A 19,990-nucleotide genomic window follows, 5' to 3' on the forward strand; every position below is an offset into this window, starting at 1 on the left:
CGCAAAATAGGATGCCTCTTGGTTTTCTATGTTTTCTAAGGAGGTGATGGGATAAATTAACTTATAGTAGGCTTATGCCCTTGCTTGTGTACACATACAATCTAAAACAATCCCTACCAACCTCCACACACAACCCCCCCAAACAAAAACACACACACATACACCTCCCCCTCAGAGAAAAAGAAAATCTTCCCAGACACTCTCCCCTTTCTTGTTATTCTTTCTTTCTTTAGAGCCCAAAAGGAAAAGATAGTTCCTTTTACCCTTTTTTGAGAATATAAGTTGGCACCAACTACAAGTTCTCTTGTATTTATTTCTAAAAAGTAGTGCAAAATCTATTCTCTTCTTAGTACTCTCTAAGTTTCACTTGCTTTGTTATGGATTCCAGTGCATATGGTTAACTTTAAGAGACCACATGACATTATATTGATTTTTCACTGTCCTATATCAAGATGGGCCCCTCCTTTATTCGGCTTTTTTCAAAAGATTTTGTATAAGTAAGAGGGATACAGTTGTACTCACTAATAACATGTTGTTCAAAATGTTTCTATATTTTCCATAGAGCTTGTCCCTCCATATATACATACCCTCATTGAAATTAATGGCATAATTGAGTGCCCTAGACTTACCTCCCTCTCTCATTGGACACAAGACTAGTTTCAATCAAGATCACTTAGAAATCGAGGCTTAGAATCTTGAGTGTTAACTACACATGGGAAAATGGAATAAGTAGAAAGATCATACTCATTATCAATGTTGGAAGCCAAGCCATGGCACTACATGCAAGACCTCGTTTTTCACAAATTAAGTTGTTTAATACAAAAGCCTGTTACCGATTTGTCAAGAATGCATTTATAACAAAGGTGGTTCAAGCTTTTTGCTTCATTATTATGATTCAACATGATTGAAGAGTAACATTAAAAAATTCATTGGAATGAAAAGAAAATTCACATTAAATTTTATAAATACCTTGCTTTAAGATACTAAATGAAAGTCCCCATTCATGGATTTCTTCATTGGAACAAAATAAACATTCACATTGAAGTTTACAAACATTTTTTTGGAGATACTCTAAGAAAGTCCCCATTGATGGATTACCAAGAGAATATAAAAGTTTGAGGAAATTGGTTTCTCACTTGAAAATAGCAATTTCTTGTGTAAAAAAAGTGAAATAGTAATCGAGAGGTGATTTATCATAACATCGGGATGACTTGGAATTGTGGTGAGGCTCATAAAGTGAATTAGTTTTATCCTAACCTCTTTTTGAAACGAAAACCAAGTACTACTGTTTTTTTGCAAAACTAAACATGAATAGACAGGAGAGCTGGTGAGGTTGAGTGAGAGAAGGAAATAACACCTAACAACCTTTTTCACTTTTTTGTTGTAAATGATGGGTTGTATTCACAACCTTCAAGGACTTCATAAAGTTGTAATATTTTAAGTACATTAATTGGAAATATTCAAGGTCTTAGATACATTTTCTCACAATGTTGAGGAGAAATCAAGCATCAAGGTAAGATAAACCACTGTATCAAAAAGAACTAATTTTGATGCTTTAACCATGCTATCAATGTTTTTTGTTGATGAATGTGAATAGCTTGATGTGCATGGGGAAGCTTTTTAGGATGTATTAGCCCTTTCATCTTTGTGTTAGGCACAAAATTTGCAAAATTAAAGCAATCAAATAATTTAAGAAGATGACAAAGTTTTTTAATCTTTAAAATATTGAAGATGATATCCTATTCACATAATAAACCAAAATGTCCAAACCAGTGCTTAAAAAAACCATTTTTGAGCCAAATAAAGTAAAGGAAATCCTCAAATGTTGCCCATCTTTTCAAATTAAAAAATATCCAAAAAGTTACTACATGCTAGAATTATAACTAACTTATTAAAAAATGTTTCCTTGTAAAATAAAGACAAGGGCAAATTTCAACTAAGAAAAAAATACACTTAATGCCGGTTTTTTCTAGCATTGGACTAAACCTAGAGCATGGCCAACACATGTTTAATTTTGCTAATTAGTTGCTTTCCTTTTAATCAATTGTTGAATTTGAATTTTTCATAATGATTTTGCTTCATTCCATAATAACTAGCTCTAGATTGTAGTATTTACTTGGTTCAAAGATTGAAATGGCCAATGCATCACATGATTACCATGTCATAAACATAAGACTTAGTAGAAGTCCTTATCAAGAAGGTTGTATCTAGTACAAATGTGTTTTTTGTAATTTATAAACATCAACCAACTCAAGTAATATTCATGGAAACTCACAATGGAGTGAATGAGGATATGAATGCAATATTCTAAGCCATCTTCAAGCTATGGGGAACCGTCACAATTATGAGATGGTAGTTGGTGGTGGCTAACTTCCCTATAAAAGTTCTTACATGAATGCTATATGACATGTAGGTTTGGTGTATGTGTGGGAATTGAAAGAAAGGTGAGCTCGTTTTTCTAAGGGGTGGATGTGATGTTATGTGGTATTGGGAAGATAAGTTTTTCTATATACATATTCTTTGTGGAAGCTTTGTACATACAAGCAAACATTGTCAATTGGAAATTCTTGAATGTTGTTTAAATTGGTTGAGGCATTACAATATACCAATTAAAACAAGAAGAGTTGTTACACCACTAGAACTCTAGGTGGTGGGGAACATATCACCCATGGAAGGACTAATGACTCTTCCATTTACATGTGTAGAAAATCTCTACATGCAAATGTGTGCATGCATCTACAATGCATACATGTGTGCACGCAAATGTGAGGATGCATTTGCAATGCAATCCATGTGTACACACACACACACACACACACACACACACACACACACACACACACACACACACATTATGCCTCAAATTTTGATATACACCTTTAGATGAAATCACAAAACTTAAGTGGTTTGTTAGCAATTAAAAAAACCTTAAACACAACTTGTATAGGAGGAGATGTTTACATTGCGTTATTAAGATATTTGTTAAATTTTTTGATATTTTTTATATTATTGAATCACTCATTTTGCAAGGTGGAGGGCCTACTTGATTTGGCCTCATCAATCATTATATCTTGGCGAATTTTGTTATCTAGGTGGAGCTAGTAGAGTGGATGCGAACAAGAACATGAGAGATTGTGGATCTAAACAAAATCTAAAAAATTGGTCCTTAAACTTATTCTCAACAAGTGTAAGTGTGCATACATCAACAATATGTACCTCAAGCACGCATCCACACACACAATACACACACACACACACACACACACACACACACACACACACAGAGGAGAGAGAGAGAGAGAGAGAGAGAGAGAGAGAGAGAGAGAGAGAGAGAGAGAGTTTCTATTTGGTTTTGTTATGTGATCGCCTCATATTTTTTGTAGATGCAATTAGGTGAAATCACATAGCTTAAGTGCTTGGTAAATAAAGAAAACTTGCACAGGAGGAGATGGTAGTAGGTTTACATTGCCTCATTGAGATCTTTGTTAAGAATTTAGATATTTTTGTCTTATTGCATCACTCCTCTTGCAATGTGAGGGGCTTGTTTGATTTGAACTCTATAATCACTATAACTTGGCAAAGTTATAGTGATCTAGATGGATCTATATGAGCCTCTACCCTGGGTGGATCTAGATGGGTCTATATTAGCCCTCTAACCTTAGAGGATGTGAATTCGGAACACCAAAGATTGTGATTGAGGGTGGATCTAAGTAAGAACTTAGCAATTTGGTTTTTAAACTATGCTTAACAAGTGTAAGGGGACGTTGCTCTCTACCCCATTTGTACAAATACAAGCATGACCTCTATTATGTTCTTACACGAGGTGCTCTTGTCATAGTTGTGCATGGGAAAAGCTTGCGTGTTCAACTCTTTGTTCAGTCTCATGACAACACAACCACTTTAGCCCCCACCTACTCTCCCTTCCACATGATGTGTTTTTATGGGGGGCATCGATCATCAATATCAGAATGCCAGTGCAAACATGTAACATAGGGTAACGGGCCATGTTTAAGAATGGCACATTGCAATTAGCTAAAATTGGTTGATGATATACATCATGACATAATTTTCAACTATGGTTTTCAATGTTGCAATCCACAACCCTCTTTGCATTTATTTAGAGCAAACAAAGTCATGCTTTGCTGTTTGAAGAGGTTAACATTTGTAGCATTTTGTGTGGGCCAAAACAAGATTTTATAAATCACCATGAAAATCGTGCTATGGTTTACTTCCAATGGGACTAATCATCTTTCAAGTCATGATCATCATGAATTGAATTATGATCAAATGGCTTAGGTCTCCATCTCCCAAGACTTTTAATCCAAAGAGTTTCAACAAGTCACCTATTCAAAAAGAGTTATGGGTAGTTATTTCGATCGTCACTGAATTGAATTATGATCAAATGGCTTAGGGTCTCCATCTCCCAAGACTTTCAATCCAAAGAGTTTCAACAAGTCACCTATTCAAAAAGAGTTATGGGTAGTTATTTCGATCGTCTTTGCATAGTCAGAGGACCATAATATGTAATTGTTACATTGTATTGTTGGCGACACAATTTGCCATCGTGCTTGAGGTGAGGAGGAAGGCGTTCTCCTAGTGGCCCTTGCGCAACAATGTTGGGGAAACTATGTTTCCTTAGCCTTATATCAATCCTTCTCACAGTGGATTGAAGAATTGAAATTTTGAGTAAACATTTTTCTTAGCTAACTATAACTAAATCTTTGAGGATGTGTTTCTCCCATCAATTGAATTTGACAAGGCTTTTCAAGAAAATTGAACAAGTTGTAGGCTAAGTAAAACCTTTGTTTTCCGAATTTTTGTATTGGACCTAGGGATCCAGTTTTGGCCCCAAACTGGTCTCCAGCTGGACTACTTATAGTCTGCGGGGCCCATTAACCTCCAATCCAAAAGTGCCACGTGGAAATAGGACTAAAAGGTAGTCAACGGAACAGGGTGATTTTTGGCGGGACCGGGAGGAGCCAGTTACGACCGGCTACTGCCACCCGCGAGCTAATCACTCGACGTCAGACTAATCGCGACGATCTAATCACTCGTCGTCAGCCTAATCGCGAGCTAATCACTCTCGTCAACACCGAACTCTTCACTGCCCAACCAAAGCACCTAATTACTCCGAAACCTTTCTCTGATCTCTATGTTAGCTTCCCCTAATGGAAGTCACTGCCCAATTAACCTCCTTGCGCCCTTTAATTAGCTGATTTTCCCACCATCTGTAGACCAATTAGAGATGATCACAACCCGCATTGCAACATGGAAAAGGTAGCAAATTCAATGAATTTCTTTTGGCTCCCTTTTTGGGTTCCTTTCTTGCCCCTCCACTGCCTCCTACCTCCAGGCGCTCTCTCTCTCCCATTCCGTTGCATGTCAGCTGAACGGCAGACACACTGCACTGGTCTCCAATGATCAAGGACAAGGGCCCTTTCCATCATCATCATCATCATCATACCCCTCACCCCTTTTCACAGATTCCCCCAAATGGCCCTTGATCTGCAGAATTTGTCGAAATGTTGGTGGCGGATCGATTTGATACCTTGATGTGAGCGCAATTGGGCACTGTTATCCTGTCTTTTTCTGTCTCAGCCCCCAGTTGGTGGCAATTATACTGCGACTGGGGGCCTAGATCACTAGCAACGGCGTAGTGCGGAGCATAACCCAGCTGCTCGAACAAGGGTTTATACTAGGGTTTTCAGCATATTTAGCGTTAAGTAAGCAAGCAACGCAGATCTAAAGAGGGCAAGGAAGGGTGTCTTGTTAGCAAAAATTTTAACCAAAAGAGAGAGGAACCATGGGCCTCCCTGACCCATATTGCAAAGCCCAGCAGCCAATTGAGCTCAGGTTTGCCTTCTTTCAACAACCCAACAGCATTTAGGGTTAAGTGAGCAAACAATGCAAATCAAAAGAGGGGCAAGAGGGGGTGTCTTCTTAGCAGACCTCTGATTAAAAGAGAGAGAGATCATGGCTCTCCTGCCCCATAATGCAGAGCCCAACAGCGAGTTAAGCTCAGATTTGCCTTCTTTCATCGACCCAACAGTGGATAATCATCATCACCATCATCACTCTCCCCTCAGTTTGCCAAGTTTCCCACCCACAGTTTTGCCTGATTTTGGGGCTCACCTACATTCTGCAAGTTTCCAGCAAGAAATCCATGGCAAATTTCACCAAGAATCTTGGCAAAACCCCCCAGTTCACCTTGAAAAACACATCAAAATGCCTTTCAACTCTCCCTTCAGTTTTGCACCAGACAACTGTAGCACTCCCGCCTTCGCCAGCTATGGCAACCACAAACAGAGCTTCACAGACATGGCTGCAGGGAGCTGGGATGGAAAGCTAGCTTACATGTTGTCCTCTGCGAATGGACTCTCTGAAAACCCAATAAGCCTTCTGGCACATTTGCAGATGCCACAAGGAAGTTCTGTATCAGAAATGATGGCTAATTTGGCAAGCACTGGGGTTGCTAAAGGAGGGATTTCATCTATTGTGGATTCTTCACAGCCATATCCATATATGGAGAAATTTTTCCACAACAATTGGGGTTCTTTTAGCCATAATGTTGGTCTCACAGTTGATCCTTGCAAGGGGGGCCTAGCCAGCCAAGGTGTGAATCTCTCTGCTGGACAGAATTGCTTGCCCACTTTCTCCACAGACCCCGAGTTTGCAGAGAGGGCAGCCAAATTCTCCTGCTTCAACAAGCAGGCCAGCTTTTCTTCGTCGTCATCTGAGCTTGCCCAAGCTGCTGCTTACCTACTGGAGGAGGATGGAGGGAAAACAAATTTAAATTCAAACAGATTGGCTAAGGTGGGCAGTCAGAATAAACTGATGAGAGTGCCCAGTGGGCTTGGTACATCAAGATGCTCGGCGCCCAACAGTCCAAATGGCTACAATGTTGGTCAACAAGATGCAGTGAAGCAAACACAGGAAGTTTCAGCTTCAGCTGCTAACAATGATAATGCTAATGTTACTTATAATTTTGTCATGATGGAGGACCCCAAGATGGGTTTGGACAAGAAACCCTCCCTTTCTGCTACCCTTATTGAGGTTGATGGGAGTGACGGTACCCAAAGGTACTGCACATCCATTAATGAGTCTGATGAGAGCATGGGCCGAGAGGTTTCTTCTAGCTGTGAAAGGAATGGTGGTGGCTCCCAGACCGCCTCACATGGAGACAACCCTGGCAAGAAAAAGAGGACCAGAAACAGATCAAAAGACGGTGTTGCTCGGGTTTCAAATCTGAAGGTGAAAAACCTTTGATTGACAAGCACTTTCTGCTTTTGAGATCACATGATTCTTCAGAAAAACAACAGGTTTCTGCTATGGAATGACAAAATGATCTAACTAGCAAGTTCTTTCTGATTTGAAATGAAAAAAAATAAAAATCAGCAACTTAAGGGTAAAAATAAAAATCATGCCTTATGACTTTGTTTTGGTGCTTGCATTGCTGTTTCTTGCTCGTTACTTAGCTTTCAGATTTCTGGCCTTATGATCCCAGGTTTCTTGGCTTCTTGCCATTGGCTTTTTTAAACGTTTTAAGGTTTATGACCCCATGGCCTCGAGGCTTATGATTCTTGTCATTAGCTTCTTACTTAACACTTAGACATGGGTCATAGACAGTTGTTTTGGATACCCAAAATTGGTATTACCTTGTTCAGGGGCTCATGTAAAAGCCCTTTGGGGTACTGCATTGCTAGTTGCTTGCACTGCTTATAAAGCTTTGAAGAGCCTTGTACATATCTGGCCATCTATTTTTAGGAGCTTTTGGACACTTCAAAGCTAATGTATCCTTGTCAAACGATGCTCCTTGATGTTCAGAGTACCTGCATTTCCTTTCATAACCATGCCAATTACATGACCTTGCCCTTCTTAAGTTAAGTTTCTTCATGCATTTGAGCAACATGTATTTTCCTTTACCATGGATATTACATTGGCTTTTTAGAACTTTATCCTTCTAAATTTAGAATTTTTGATCCTATTGAGTACTTGCATGCTCTTTATCTTGCATGGTACATAGAGTTCAGGACCTTATCCTTTGAAATTTGGGTTTTATGATGCCTTGTTGCATAGCACATGGCTTTCAGGACCATTTAACCTTCTTTGACAACCCAGTAGCTACATTTTCCTTAATTATGCATAATACACATGGCTTCAAGGTCTTCTGCTTCCAAGTTAAGTTTCTTGATGCTTTTGAGTACCTGTATTGCCCTGAATCATGCATATACATGGCTCACAGGATCCTGAAACTGATGAAGCTAAAGGCAAACGCCACAAGAGCGGAGATGATGCTAATGAGGAGGATCCAAAACAAAACGTGGAGCAAAGTATTAGTGCCAATTCTGGTGATTCAATTCCTAAATCCGCCAAAGAAAGCTCAAAGCCTCCTGAACCATCTAAGCTGGATTACATTCATGTGCGAGCTAGGAGAGGTCAAGCCACGGACAGCCACAGTCTGGCTGAGAGGGTAAGCTTAACAAATCCATGAAGGACACAAAACACACACACACACACACACACACACACACAAAATACATGCACTTTGTTCCAGTTTATAAACATACATAAACATGTGACACATGCATATCACATATGATTGTTTTGAGGTAATGACCTCCTTAATATAAGTTTAGGGTAATGAACCCCTCAAAAGTACTATAGTTTTTGAAAGTCTTGTCCAAGTATGGTTTGTACACCTACTGTTAGTTGTGGTGATGACATGAGTGGAGATGTCAGAGCATGTAGTCTAAAGCTTTGAGAATAGACTCTCATGGAATTCAAATCGCACTTTGGCTTTTGCAATGTGTAGGAAATAATCTGAACTTTCTATTGGTGTATACATACTCAAGACATTGATCATCAAGCTTGGCAATGTGCATGTGTTGACATTGAACAGGTTAGAAGGGAAAAGATCAGTGAGAGGATGAAGTTCTTACAAGATCTTGTTCCTGGTTGTAGCAAGGTAAGCCTACTCTGTTTTCTGATAAGTTTCCTGCATCTTGTGTGCTTTTTATCGAATGTACAGCAGCTGCCATGAAGTGCTAAACCAATTGCTGGTTTCCCATGTACAGGTAACTGGCAAGGCTGTAATGCTTGATGAAATAATTAATTATGTTCAGTCTCTCCAGCGACAAGTGGTGGTGAGATACCACAGAAATCTGCAATTGCCTTATTTGTGGTTTTAGCTTGTGATCTTTTCTGATTGATCGTATCCTCTTGACTGCAGCTTCTGGCCATGAAGCTGGCTGCAGTGAACCCGAGAGTGGAGCTCAACATGGATGGTCTATTTGGGAGAGAAGTAAGCGCTAAAACAAACTGCTATTAGCTCAAATGCAGATTGTGTGCTGAGTGTACGGCATAGAAGGGTTCTAGCTGATTGTCAATAGTATCAGATCCGTAGGATTTGGGTGCTATTTACAAAAATCTGATGCTCATAAAGATACTAGATTTCAAGAAGTGTGCCACATAATTGTTTTTTTATTATATTTGTGGGGGTCATAGTCACAGGAAACGGCCGTTTCAGTCCCTAGAAACACGTTTCTCGGTTTCAGGACCCCATCCGTTTCAATATCCGTTTCTCGTTTCCCAAGTGATATTGTCACAGGAAGCAGCCGTTTCCATCCCTAAAAACTCGTTTCCCCGTTTCTCATTTCTGGTGACTATGGTGGGGGTGTATGCTGAATGGCTAGAACTGTTTGTGTGTGCATGACGCGTGCACCACGGCTCAGCATGGTTTAATCTTCCAATTTGTTCCTATGCAGATGATTCAGCCTCGAGTACCTCCCCACCAGCCTTTGATGTTCTCCACAGAGAACCCTAACTCTTACCCATCCCTGCATCATCAGCAACCACAAGCCCCTTTGCAAGTGGGAGGTTCATGCCCTCCTGTTGATGTACACTCTCTCGGAGGATCAGATCTGGCATTGAGGCAAACAATGAGCACACCTCTGCCATCCATGGATGCCTATGGGGACTCAGTTTCGCAGGTATGCATGTATCATTGATGAGGTGGAAGCAATTTGAACACTAAATGATCTAGTCATTGAAGTTAATCCTCATCGATAATGCAAGTTTTTGGAATGTGCAGCAGACCTCACAAGCTTGGGATGATGAGCTACAAAATGTGGTGCAAATGAGTTTCGCCCAAGGCAGGCAAACCCCTCTGACATCCCCTAGCCTTCAAGGTTTGGAAGCCAATTTCCATCAAGTGGACCTTTGTATTACATGTGCTTTGCATGGGGAGAGGGGGACTTGACATGGTTTAACATGGATGGAGTGTCTCCTTGCAGGCCAATTGTTCAGTGGGCGAACGAAGGTCGATGTTTAACATAGTTTCGCAAGCAAACACCTGCAGTTGATACAGTTTCTCATAAAATTAAAAGCTTCCCTACATTCATTGAAGGGGGTAAAGCCTCCCCCAATTTGATCCATAAGATGGGGTATATATTGGCAATACAGGCTTCTCAAATTTGGAAGGGTTAGCCATCCATATCTATGTAAAAAAGAGATCAAGTTGCCCATGCTTTATCAAGCACAGGGCATTTATATAATGAAGGCTCTCCTGTGTATTGTTTTTTAGAGGTCCTGGTTATAGCCTCTCTCTAAACCCTTTATATGATCCTTTACATGTAGCCTCCTAACTGCTCCTTTTTACATACCAGTGAACCCACATAGCATGGAACATGGGTCCTCTTGATTTTCAATTTCTTGATTAGCTTGTATTGATTCTCAAACGATTTTACATTTTTAATTTCAGAGTTTTCCCCCTGCTTAAAAAAATAAATAAATCAAGTTACCAACCTGTCTACATTTATTTATACCATGATATTGGCATCTTACATTTTACGCTTACACACACACACACACACACACACACACACACACACACACACACACACACACACACACATCATCATCATCATCATCTTTTAGCTCCACTATGAGCAATAGCAATCATTTTTCAATAGTCATTTAGCATCATGAACTTTAGTATGCTCTTGTAATCATTCCATTTTGATAATATAATCCAGATGTTGTAGTTCTTTCCATTTTGATAATATAATCCAAATGTCATAGATCTTTCCATCCTTTTTTTCCCATTTGCTCTCACATCATTAGATTTCAATTCTGGAAATTTGGAAGTAATAAAAGATATCTGCGAAGAGTGAGATTGTTTCTATCATATTGAGCTCAACAGAGCTCAATGAATAGAATTAACTTACTTAGTAGAATTATCTTACATAGAAGAACTCCAATGACTAGAATTAATTTACTCTAGGCTACACATGTTCTTCTCTTTGAATTTTCTAGAGTCCTTGTTATAGACATTTGATGCATGGTAAAGACACACATGACGTGCCCTTGCCTAAAGATTTAAGTATCAAATAGCAGATATAAAAAGATTGCAGATATAAAAAGTTTGCATTTCTATTTGTTTAAAATAGCACTAAAGAGATAAGAGGTATCTTTAGATCCTTTTTGGTGATAAAGGGACACAAATTCAAATAGAGATAATAGTCTGTGCATAGAATTAAACACATACTAGAATATGAGAGTCATCATCATAATCCCATACAAAATATGCAATTTGAAGATTTCAAACCTAAGTTGCAATATTTAAATTTAGTAATTTGCTTAAATACTTGTCTGGCCATAGAACTCGAGCAAATTCTTTGTTGACACATCATAAAATTTTCACTATTTGTTCTAACCTTTACAAAAGAAAGAAAATCTCATGAATTTTTTTCATACAAAATATTTTTTGTACAAAGATAATTATTTTGTATGAAATATTTACTCCCTCTATATAGGTTGTGGATGCCTCTTTGCACTAGTGCTCCTTGGATTTTGCTTTGAAAAGTATTCAAAAACTAAAAATCAAACCCAAAGTAGGCATTTGGGTCTTTGGAAAGTCATGTGCTTGACATTGCTAGGAGTTGACATGTGTTTGAGCTTGCTTTGCATTTGTTGTTGATCTCTTTAGTGAAGTCTTTGTTTTGTACTTAACATTTTCTAAGAGCTTGATGTTGTGTGCTTGAGGTTTCCTTAACAATTTATCCATTGTAAGGAGATAATGCTTTTGCACATTAACTAAAGCTTTTCACTTTAATGTTGACTTTTGTTTGAGCTTTTTTTATTATAAAGTTTATCATATACAAGATGACACCTTGGACTCGGTTCCGAGGAGTGCTTGGAAAAAAAAATGGCAAGCTTTTTTAAAAGTATTTTTTTTCCAAAACCATACACTTTTTTTTTCAAGCCTTTGGAGAGTGGTGTATCAAAATTTAAATTTAAAACATATATGTATAGTTCTTATCAATCACATGAACAATATTTCATGGCAACTTTTGAGGTAGGGGAAGAAAGGAGACTCCTAATTTAGCAAGAATCTGCTAGTAATGACCATATATTGATCCAAGAATTTTCTTAAATGCATATTTTTTCACATTTTTCTTTATGCAACATGTCATCAATAGAGTGGAGACCTGGCAATAAAGAAGAATTGGACAAGTTATACATAAGATGGAGATGGAATGAAGAGAAACCATTATGGTAGGTAGGATGGAGTCTCGAGAGCTCTTACAATAAAATATAGACTGCTGAAAGAGAACCCTAGGGTGAATTAGGCTACCATCCTTATGCCAAGGAATAGTTATGTAAAAATTAAAGAACAAATTCATAAGATTGTGTGATCCATAAGATTAGAATGGTAAACATAAGTTAAGTAAAAAAAGTGAAGGATTTGATAAAAGGAAAAGGCTATAATCATCCTATGCTAACGCCTAAGATATGTAGTAAGTGCATACCCATAGATGATTTTTAGATTAAGCATACAAGTAGGCGCTTCCATGTGCTGTTGAATGACAGCATGAACACTGGTTGGTACACACTTATCAGGAGGATTACCAGCAAATCTGAGCACATCTCTGAAAAACCTTGCCCGTCGATCTTCATCTTCCTCCCACCCGGCACGAAGAGAGGTACTATCATGACAAGAAGGGGCACAAACCTGCAGTTTGAGATCACCTGAGAACTCAAGAAGGCACTATAGAAACTACAGTAAAAGACTGCGAAAGAAACAAACCAACCGTTGCATATTCATAGTTAGCTGGCACAGCAAACTCAATGCCAGGAGTGCTTGGCATTCGTTGAATTCTTAAGCCAATCAAACCCAGCATGTGGGGTTTTCCAAGCCTTATAAAACTTTAAGAACAAGATTGCATTATATATATATATATATGTGTGTATATATATATATGTGTATATATATATATATATGTGTGTGTGTGTGTGTGTATATAAAGAAAACAAGGGTACATAATACAATATAGTAGATGTAATTTATGTAGGTATATATATATATATATATATATATATATATATATATATACCTACATAAATTACAAACAAAATAGAGAAAGGTGGAATCCATGGCAAGGGGGAAAAGAGAAAGAGGAAATGATATTCAATAAAAAATAATTTGAAAAATACAAGCAAAGGAGAATAAGAAACACTAAGGATAGTACCTTAATAGCACAATGCCTATCAAAACATGATAGAGTTCCTTAGAGGATTTTTGAAGGTACAATCCCAACACGATCACTAACTTTTGGGTACACATAAAGGAACAATCCCAACACGATCACTAACTTTTGGGTACACATAAAGGAACATCAAAGAAATGTCAACCAAACCATCCTTAATATAAAACCCTTCATAACATCGAAGAAATGCTAGCCAAACCATCCTAATCTAAACCCCTTTATAATCTCTATCAGGATTTGACACTAAAAAAAAATCAGGGTGAAATTAAAGAAGTATTTAGATGCTTAAGATCTTACCATTGATAAAAAGGGCTTGTCATTATCAATGAATACCATAATATTCATATTCTAAACCTTTTAGCTTGATTCAAAGGACAAAAAATAGAAATGTCTACTAAAAATGCAAAAAGTAGTGCAAGGGAAGCCAAGTGTCTTAAGAGAGAAAGTAGTGCAAGGGAAGCCAAGTGTCTTAAGAGAGAAAGTAGTGCAAGGGAAGCCAAGTGCCTTAGGAGAGAAAGGAAAACTATAGAACAAGAGAGAATATTATAAACAATCTCTTGCATTAAAAAAAAAAGAAGAGAATATTAAGGCTTCCTATTGAAGCAATGCATTGAAAAAACAGCTATAAGAATCAAAATTACACAAACCACAGAAAAGAAATACTCGAATTAAAAAAGTACATCTTGATATCAAAGAAGAACTTATTGTAGAAAAATAATTTTAAGTAATTAGGCTGGTGAATATATTTAATTATTCTCGTACGCATAAGCTCGATTCATAGAGCTCTTATTAGAAAATAAGGTGTTTAAAAGTTTAAAAAAACATTAAAAATGAAATGCTTGGGTGCTGCATAACAAAAATATTTAAGAGAGAAGAATCTTACCTCATGAGGAGAGTGGATGTTAACTTGAAATCTACAAGAAGACCTTACAAACAAAAGGAAACACAAAACAAAAGACAAGTGATTATGAAACCTTAAAATACTATGCATAATGTCCTTGAGATGTAGCCCTTAAAGGTTGAAAGTACTAACCTATAAAACCTATGCCTAATGTCTTTGTGATGTAGCCCTTAAAGGTTATAATGGGAGGCTAAACTAAGGATGTTTAAAAAATTGGTTTCAAGAAATAAATTCCTTACAAAAAGTCATTTATTATACCCCTTTATGACATAATTTAACTTGCAATACTACTAAGCTCTTATACATAAAACCTTTATGCATAGAGTTGTAGGCATAAGCTCTTATACATGGAGCTAAATTAATTATAGTGAAAGATTAATTACATTAGGGCTTGTGCATAGTTCTCTATGCATAAAAGCTCATACATAGAGCATTTATGCTCATGAAGCTCTAGACTCCTAAAGGGTGTAATGCCATAGTGGGAGGATAGCCTTACTAGCCATGGGGACTGCTAGTAGAGGCTATGAAATGCATCTCATTTTTTGGATTGATAACTATTTATGATAAGAATGTAAAGGAATGCTTTATGATCTTGATTTAATGTACGATGATGAGATTTTTGAGATGTAAGAGTTATCTTAAGCTTTGCTATTTAAAGAAAGATTAATGTCTTATGGTCCATGTGATTTGTTTTGAAGGAAAACCTTGATGAAACATGAGAGGACCCTTGGCAAGGTAACTATGAGAAAAATCTTGAGCTTTGGAGAGCAGCTCAAGTATGCTTATGAAGCCCTAGACTCCCAAAGGGTGTAATGCCATAGTGGGAGGAAAGCCTCACCATCCATGGGCAGCTCTATGTCAATAGGTGGAAAGAGGGTGGAAGGGTGGTACAAAGCCAGTAGAGGGCTATGACATCCCTCTATAATATATGTTTATGTTGAGAATGTGTGAGGTCTTTCTTGATAATAAGCAAGTCAAAGATACATTGCAAGAAGATATTACTAGGCCATGGACTCTTACGCCATTATGTTTGAATTCATTTATGAAAAAAAATTGATACTGTTCTTCTATAAGTTATAGTTGATAATCAGATGCTTCTAATGAAATAGAAGGCCTTTTAGAAGATTACAAATACAAAAAGACAAATTGATATAAGAATTCTTGAAGGGGGTAGTCATTTATTTTTTGTACACAAAAAAATGGTTTAGAGTTGAGGTGCTTTGTATATTTTTTAAAAAATTTATTAAGAACTTTACTTTAATTGAGCTTATGCATGACATATATGAATAAGAGCACGAAGCTCCAAGCTCTTATGCATAAGAGCTCTGATGCCCTACACATAGAGCTCAATGCATAAAGCTCTTATATCTCTTTATAGCTCTATGCATAAGAGCTCTTATGTGTAGGGCATAAGAGCTCTTATGTGTAGGGCATAAGAGCATTTATGCCCTACACATAGAGCTCAATGCATAAGAGTATAGTAGCTCCATGCACAGAACTCTTATATCCCTTCATAGTTAGCATAGAGATTATGCATAAGGCATAAGAGCATAGAGCTCTTATATATATTTATAGCTACTAGCATAGAGATCTTATATCTCTTTATAGCTACTAGCATAGAGATTATGCATAAGAGAATAAGAGCTTTATGCATAAAGCTCTTATATCTATTTATAGTTATCATAGAGGTTATGCATAAGAGCATAATAGCTCTATACATAGAGCTCTTATATCTATTTGTAGCTAGCGTAGAGATTATACATAAGATATCTTATATCTATTTGTAGCTAGCATAGAGATTATGCATAAGATATCTTATATCTATTTGTAGAGCTAGCATAGAGATTATGCATAAGAGCTAGACTAACATAGAGATTATGTGTGTTGCGAAGAGATTATGTAGCATAGACACCTTGAGCTTGGTACGAGTTGTATTAACATTTATTTTATGATTAGTCTTTCTAAAATCCCATTAAATAAAAAATTATATCTTTTCTCTGCGAGTAGGACATGATCATAGCCCTCTATGTGGACAACCTTATTTTGATAGGCAAACCATGTACATGATCATAACCCTTTACGTGGACAACCTTATTTTGATAGGAAACCATGTACATGATCATAGCCTTTTACATGGATAACCTTATTTTGATAGGTGGCCATGAGCAGAAGATTCAATATATGGAGGAGATGTTGAGTTCAAATTTTGAGATGAGACCTTAGACATGCATTTTTTCGGGGGATTGAGTTATATGGCATGAGTGGCTTGCATATATTTCTTAGCAAAATTATTCAGGAGGAATACTAAAGGTATTTGGTATGGCCAAGTGTATTATAGTATTAACTTTTTAGCAAAAGTATTTAGGAGGAATACTAAGGTATTTGATATGGCCAAGTGTATTATAGTATCAAATTTTTAGCAAAAATATGTAGGAGAGGTATTTGGTATGTCCAAGTGTAGTGTCACTTTTTGGTAAAGGCTTATAATTGCAACCTATATGGTTCTAGGTTGATGCAAAATTTTTTAGGGATGATACTTCTCCATTGGTGCCATTGGTGGATGTGAAGGAGTATAGAAAGCTTGTGGGGGGTTTTATTTTACAAGGTCATGGGCATATAGTTGGTGTATTGAATGAGTAGGTTTTCAAAATAGCCACAAGAGAACCATTAGAAGATAGGGATAGGGGTGTTGAAATACTTTTGAGGTATCTTTTGGAGTACAACATTTCTTATACCGCGGGCAAGACCTTAATTGGATATTGTGAATCAAATCGGACAAGACATTATGATTGCAGGAAATTAGCTTTTGTTTCTTGGTTTTTTAATTGGTTTTGGAGTTAGCTCCTAGCTTATAATGGATCTTTCTTCTACTAAGGAGGTAGCTTGCTTTGCATCCTGTGAATTAGTTTGGTTGAGAAGAACTTTAAAATGGATCTTACTTCTACAAAAGGAGGCAGCTTGCTTTCCATCCTATGAATTAGTTTGGTTGAGAAGAACTTTAGGGGATATATATGAGCTACACAAAAGCATTTAACAAAGTGCAACATTCAAACTTATATGGTAATTATGAAGAACATTAAGATATATTATCACTGTGGCAATTACGAAGAATGTCCATGTCAAAGAACCTTCTTTCCCTCATGCAAGGAATCATAGGATAGTAGCCAAAACACTTATCTTGGATCTTGGAAGTCCCATTAGGAGAGGAAAAAGAGGCCAAAAGGAGTGTCAATCCCTCTTATTTGAACTCTTCCTCTACTCTCGATCCTCTAAGGTAATCCTTCCCATGGTTAAGCAAGAATTCTTAAACCACTCTGCACTCGACTCTAACTCAATCACTCCCTCACTCAAGCTAAGTATATACACTCAACACACTATAAGAAATCACGCAAGCATGCATGCATACAACAAGCAAGCAACAGGGTAAGAGCACAAGGGAAGAAGGAAGCTTTGCACAAAAGAAATGTGTGATTCCCCCCATTCACATTATCAAATATATACAAGGAGGTAGGGGGGGTTCACACTTTCCATACATTAGAAATCCCCACCTCTAGCTTAATAGCATTCACATTATGTATAGCCATGAGCCCCATTAATGTAACAATAACCATAAGGCTTGTATGTATAGTAGAGATAGGCTATGGGCACCCACTTAAGTTGGGCGGTTGGGCAAAGCCATTCCTACTTCCATCCTCGGAAGTTATGAGGAACAATCTTCGTCTCGTTGGTATAGTAGAGATAGGCTATGGGCACCCACTTAAGTTGGGCGGTTGGGCAAAGCCATTCCTACTTCCATCCTCGGAAGTTATGAGGAACAATCTTTGTCTCGTTGGTGGCATCTTCACACAATGATCTCTACATGTGGAAGTGCTGCACCGCCTTCAGTATTGGAGTGGCTTGGAGTGGCTTGTTGTATGCCGGGAGGATGAACTTAAAGGAGAACATCTCTTTAAAGGAAGAGGGTAAGAGCACAAGAGAAAAAGAAAGCTTTGTAAGAGGGAAAGAGCACAAGAGAAGAAGAAAGCATTGCACAAAATAAATGTTTGATTCTCCCCATTCACATTATCAAAAGTTATATATATACAAGGGGCTTTGTGCGGTTGCCCAATTGAAGTGAGCAACCATAGCCTATCTCCACTTATACATACAGGTCTTATGGATGAACATCGATGGGGCCCATGACCATACACAAATGTGAATGCTATTAGGCTACTAGGGAGGATTTCTAATGTGCAAAAAGTGTGAACCCTCCCCTCTACCTAGTCTTGCTTCTATCCTTAGAAGCTGTAGGAATGGTCTTCGTCGGTGGTGGCATCTTTAGGATGACCTTTACATGTGGAAGTGTTGCACTACCTTCAATGCTGGAGTGGCTTGCAGATGAACACAAAGTTGTATCCTAAGAGGATGAACTCAGAGGAGAGCATCTCTTCAAAGGCTTGAGGTAGAGGTAAAGGTAGAAGTCGTGGTCGAGGCCAAGGTGGTGGCCATTTTGGAAATCATAATTATGGACAATAGCAATCCAATGATTCGCACACAAACACACACACATGTGGAAGAGACTAGTCTCAAGGCATGGGGGGCCAGAGAGGCTAAGGTAACAAGGACAACAATCGGGATCAGGTTCAAAGGATTATTTTTATTGTGGCAAACCAGGTGACTTTGCAGCAGAATGTGGCAAGAAGCAAAATGACATAAAAAATGGCAAACGAAAATGCATAAGCCTAAGGTCTGTCATTTTAAGCTCTTACCATATCCTTAGTCTGTTAGATCTTCTCATGGGAGTTCAGCATAGATATTATGATAAAATCGTGTAATTTTTCATGCAGCGAATATAAATTTTAAAAAAGTAAAATGTAATGTAGTGTAATTGAGTTGATAAAAAGGTTGGAGTCCAAAGTGCGACACCATGGGATCAATTCTTGGTTGCTACATGGGTGGATGTATTTATCTAAGAGTCGAGTTCAAGCCCAAAAATTCTTTTACAAAACAAGTAAAAGTCTAAGCAAACAAGTGTTTTTATGAGACATTAAGCTCAAATGTGTGTTTTAACGAGACATTAAGCTTAAACTTTAAGGTTGTGAGACTTAAAATTGTTAGAAATAAGCAAATAATCATCGATCAACAAATAGAGTGTGCAAAGGTTTAAAGGCTTTGGGGTACCTTAGGAAATATTCTTGGGTATGCTTGGGTGATGCTCACTTTTATATACTTTTGGTGCCTATAAAAGGCTCATCAACTAATAGAGAAATCTTTCTAACTCTTACAATCTTGGCCCATTCTTGCTTTTGTCATTCATGTGTGTTCATCTCTTGTGCTACCTTGGAGAATATTCTTGGATGTTCACTTTTATGTACTTTGGTGCTTATAAAAGGCTCATCAATTAATGGAGACACCACTTCTACTCTTGCAATCTTGGCTCATTCTTGCTTTTGCCAGTCATGTGTGTTCATCTTGTGCTACTCTCATTAGTATTAATCATCTTCTTCATTAGCATTAATCATCATACTTAATCATCACCACTCTTTTTACCCTAATCTCATTA

At 37.6% G+C, this 19,990-nt stretch overlaps 1 protein-coding gene across 2 annotated transcripts; it reads left to right on the forward strand.

The window, feature by feature from the left end:
• Positions 1-5,276: 5,276 nt before the first annotated feature.
• On the forward strand, positions 5,277-10,790 carry LOC147628209 (uncharacterized). Of its 2 annotated transcripts, none has more exons than XM_086813264.1 (8): positions 5,277-7,251; positions 8,243-8,470; positions 8,900-8,965; positions 9,075-9,143; positions 9,230-9,301; positions 9,765-9,989; positions 10,091-10,187; positions 10,293-10,790. In XM_086813264.1, the coding sequence occupies exons 1-8, from the start codon at positions 5,974-5,976 to the stop codon at positions 10,328-10,330; spliced, it is 2,073 nt and encodes a 690-aa protein (XP_086669390.1). In that variant the 5' UTR covers positions 5,277-5,973; the 3' UTR covers positions 10,331-10,790. The 2 variants fall into 2 exon arrangements, with proteins under 2 accessions (XP_086669390.1, XP_086669391.1); XM_086813265.1 differs by having other exon boundaries at positions 10,094-10,187.
• Positions 10,791-19,990: the final 9,200 nt, after the last annotated feature.

Source organism: Cibotium barometz, chromosome 19, assembly GCF_041138505.1.
Source record: "Cibotium barometz isolate CiBa-2024 chromosome 19, ASM4113850v1, whole genome shotgun sequence".
Classification (NCBI taxonomy): Eukaryota; Viridiplantae; Streptophyta; class Polypodiopsida; order Cyatheales; family Cibotiaceae; genus Cibotium; species Cibotium barometz.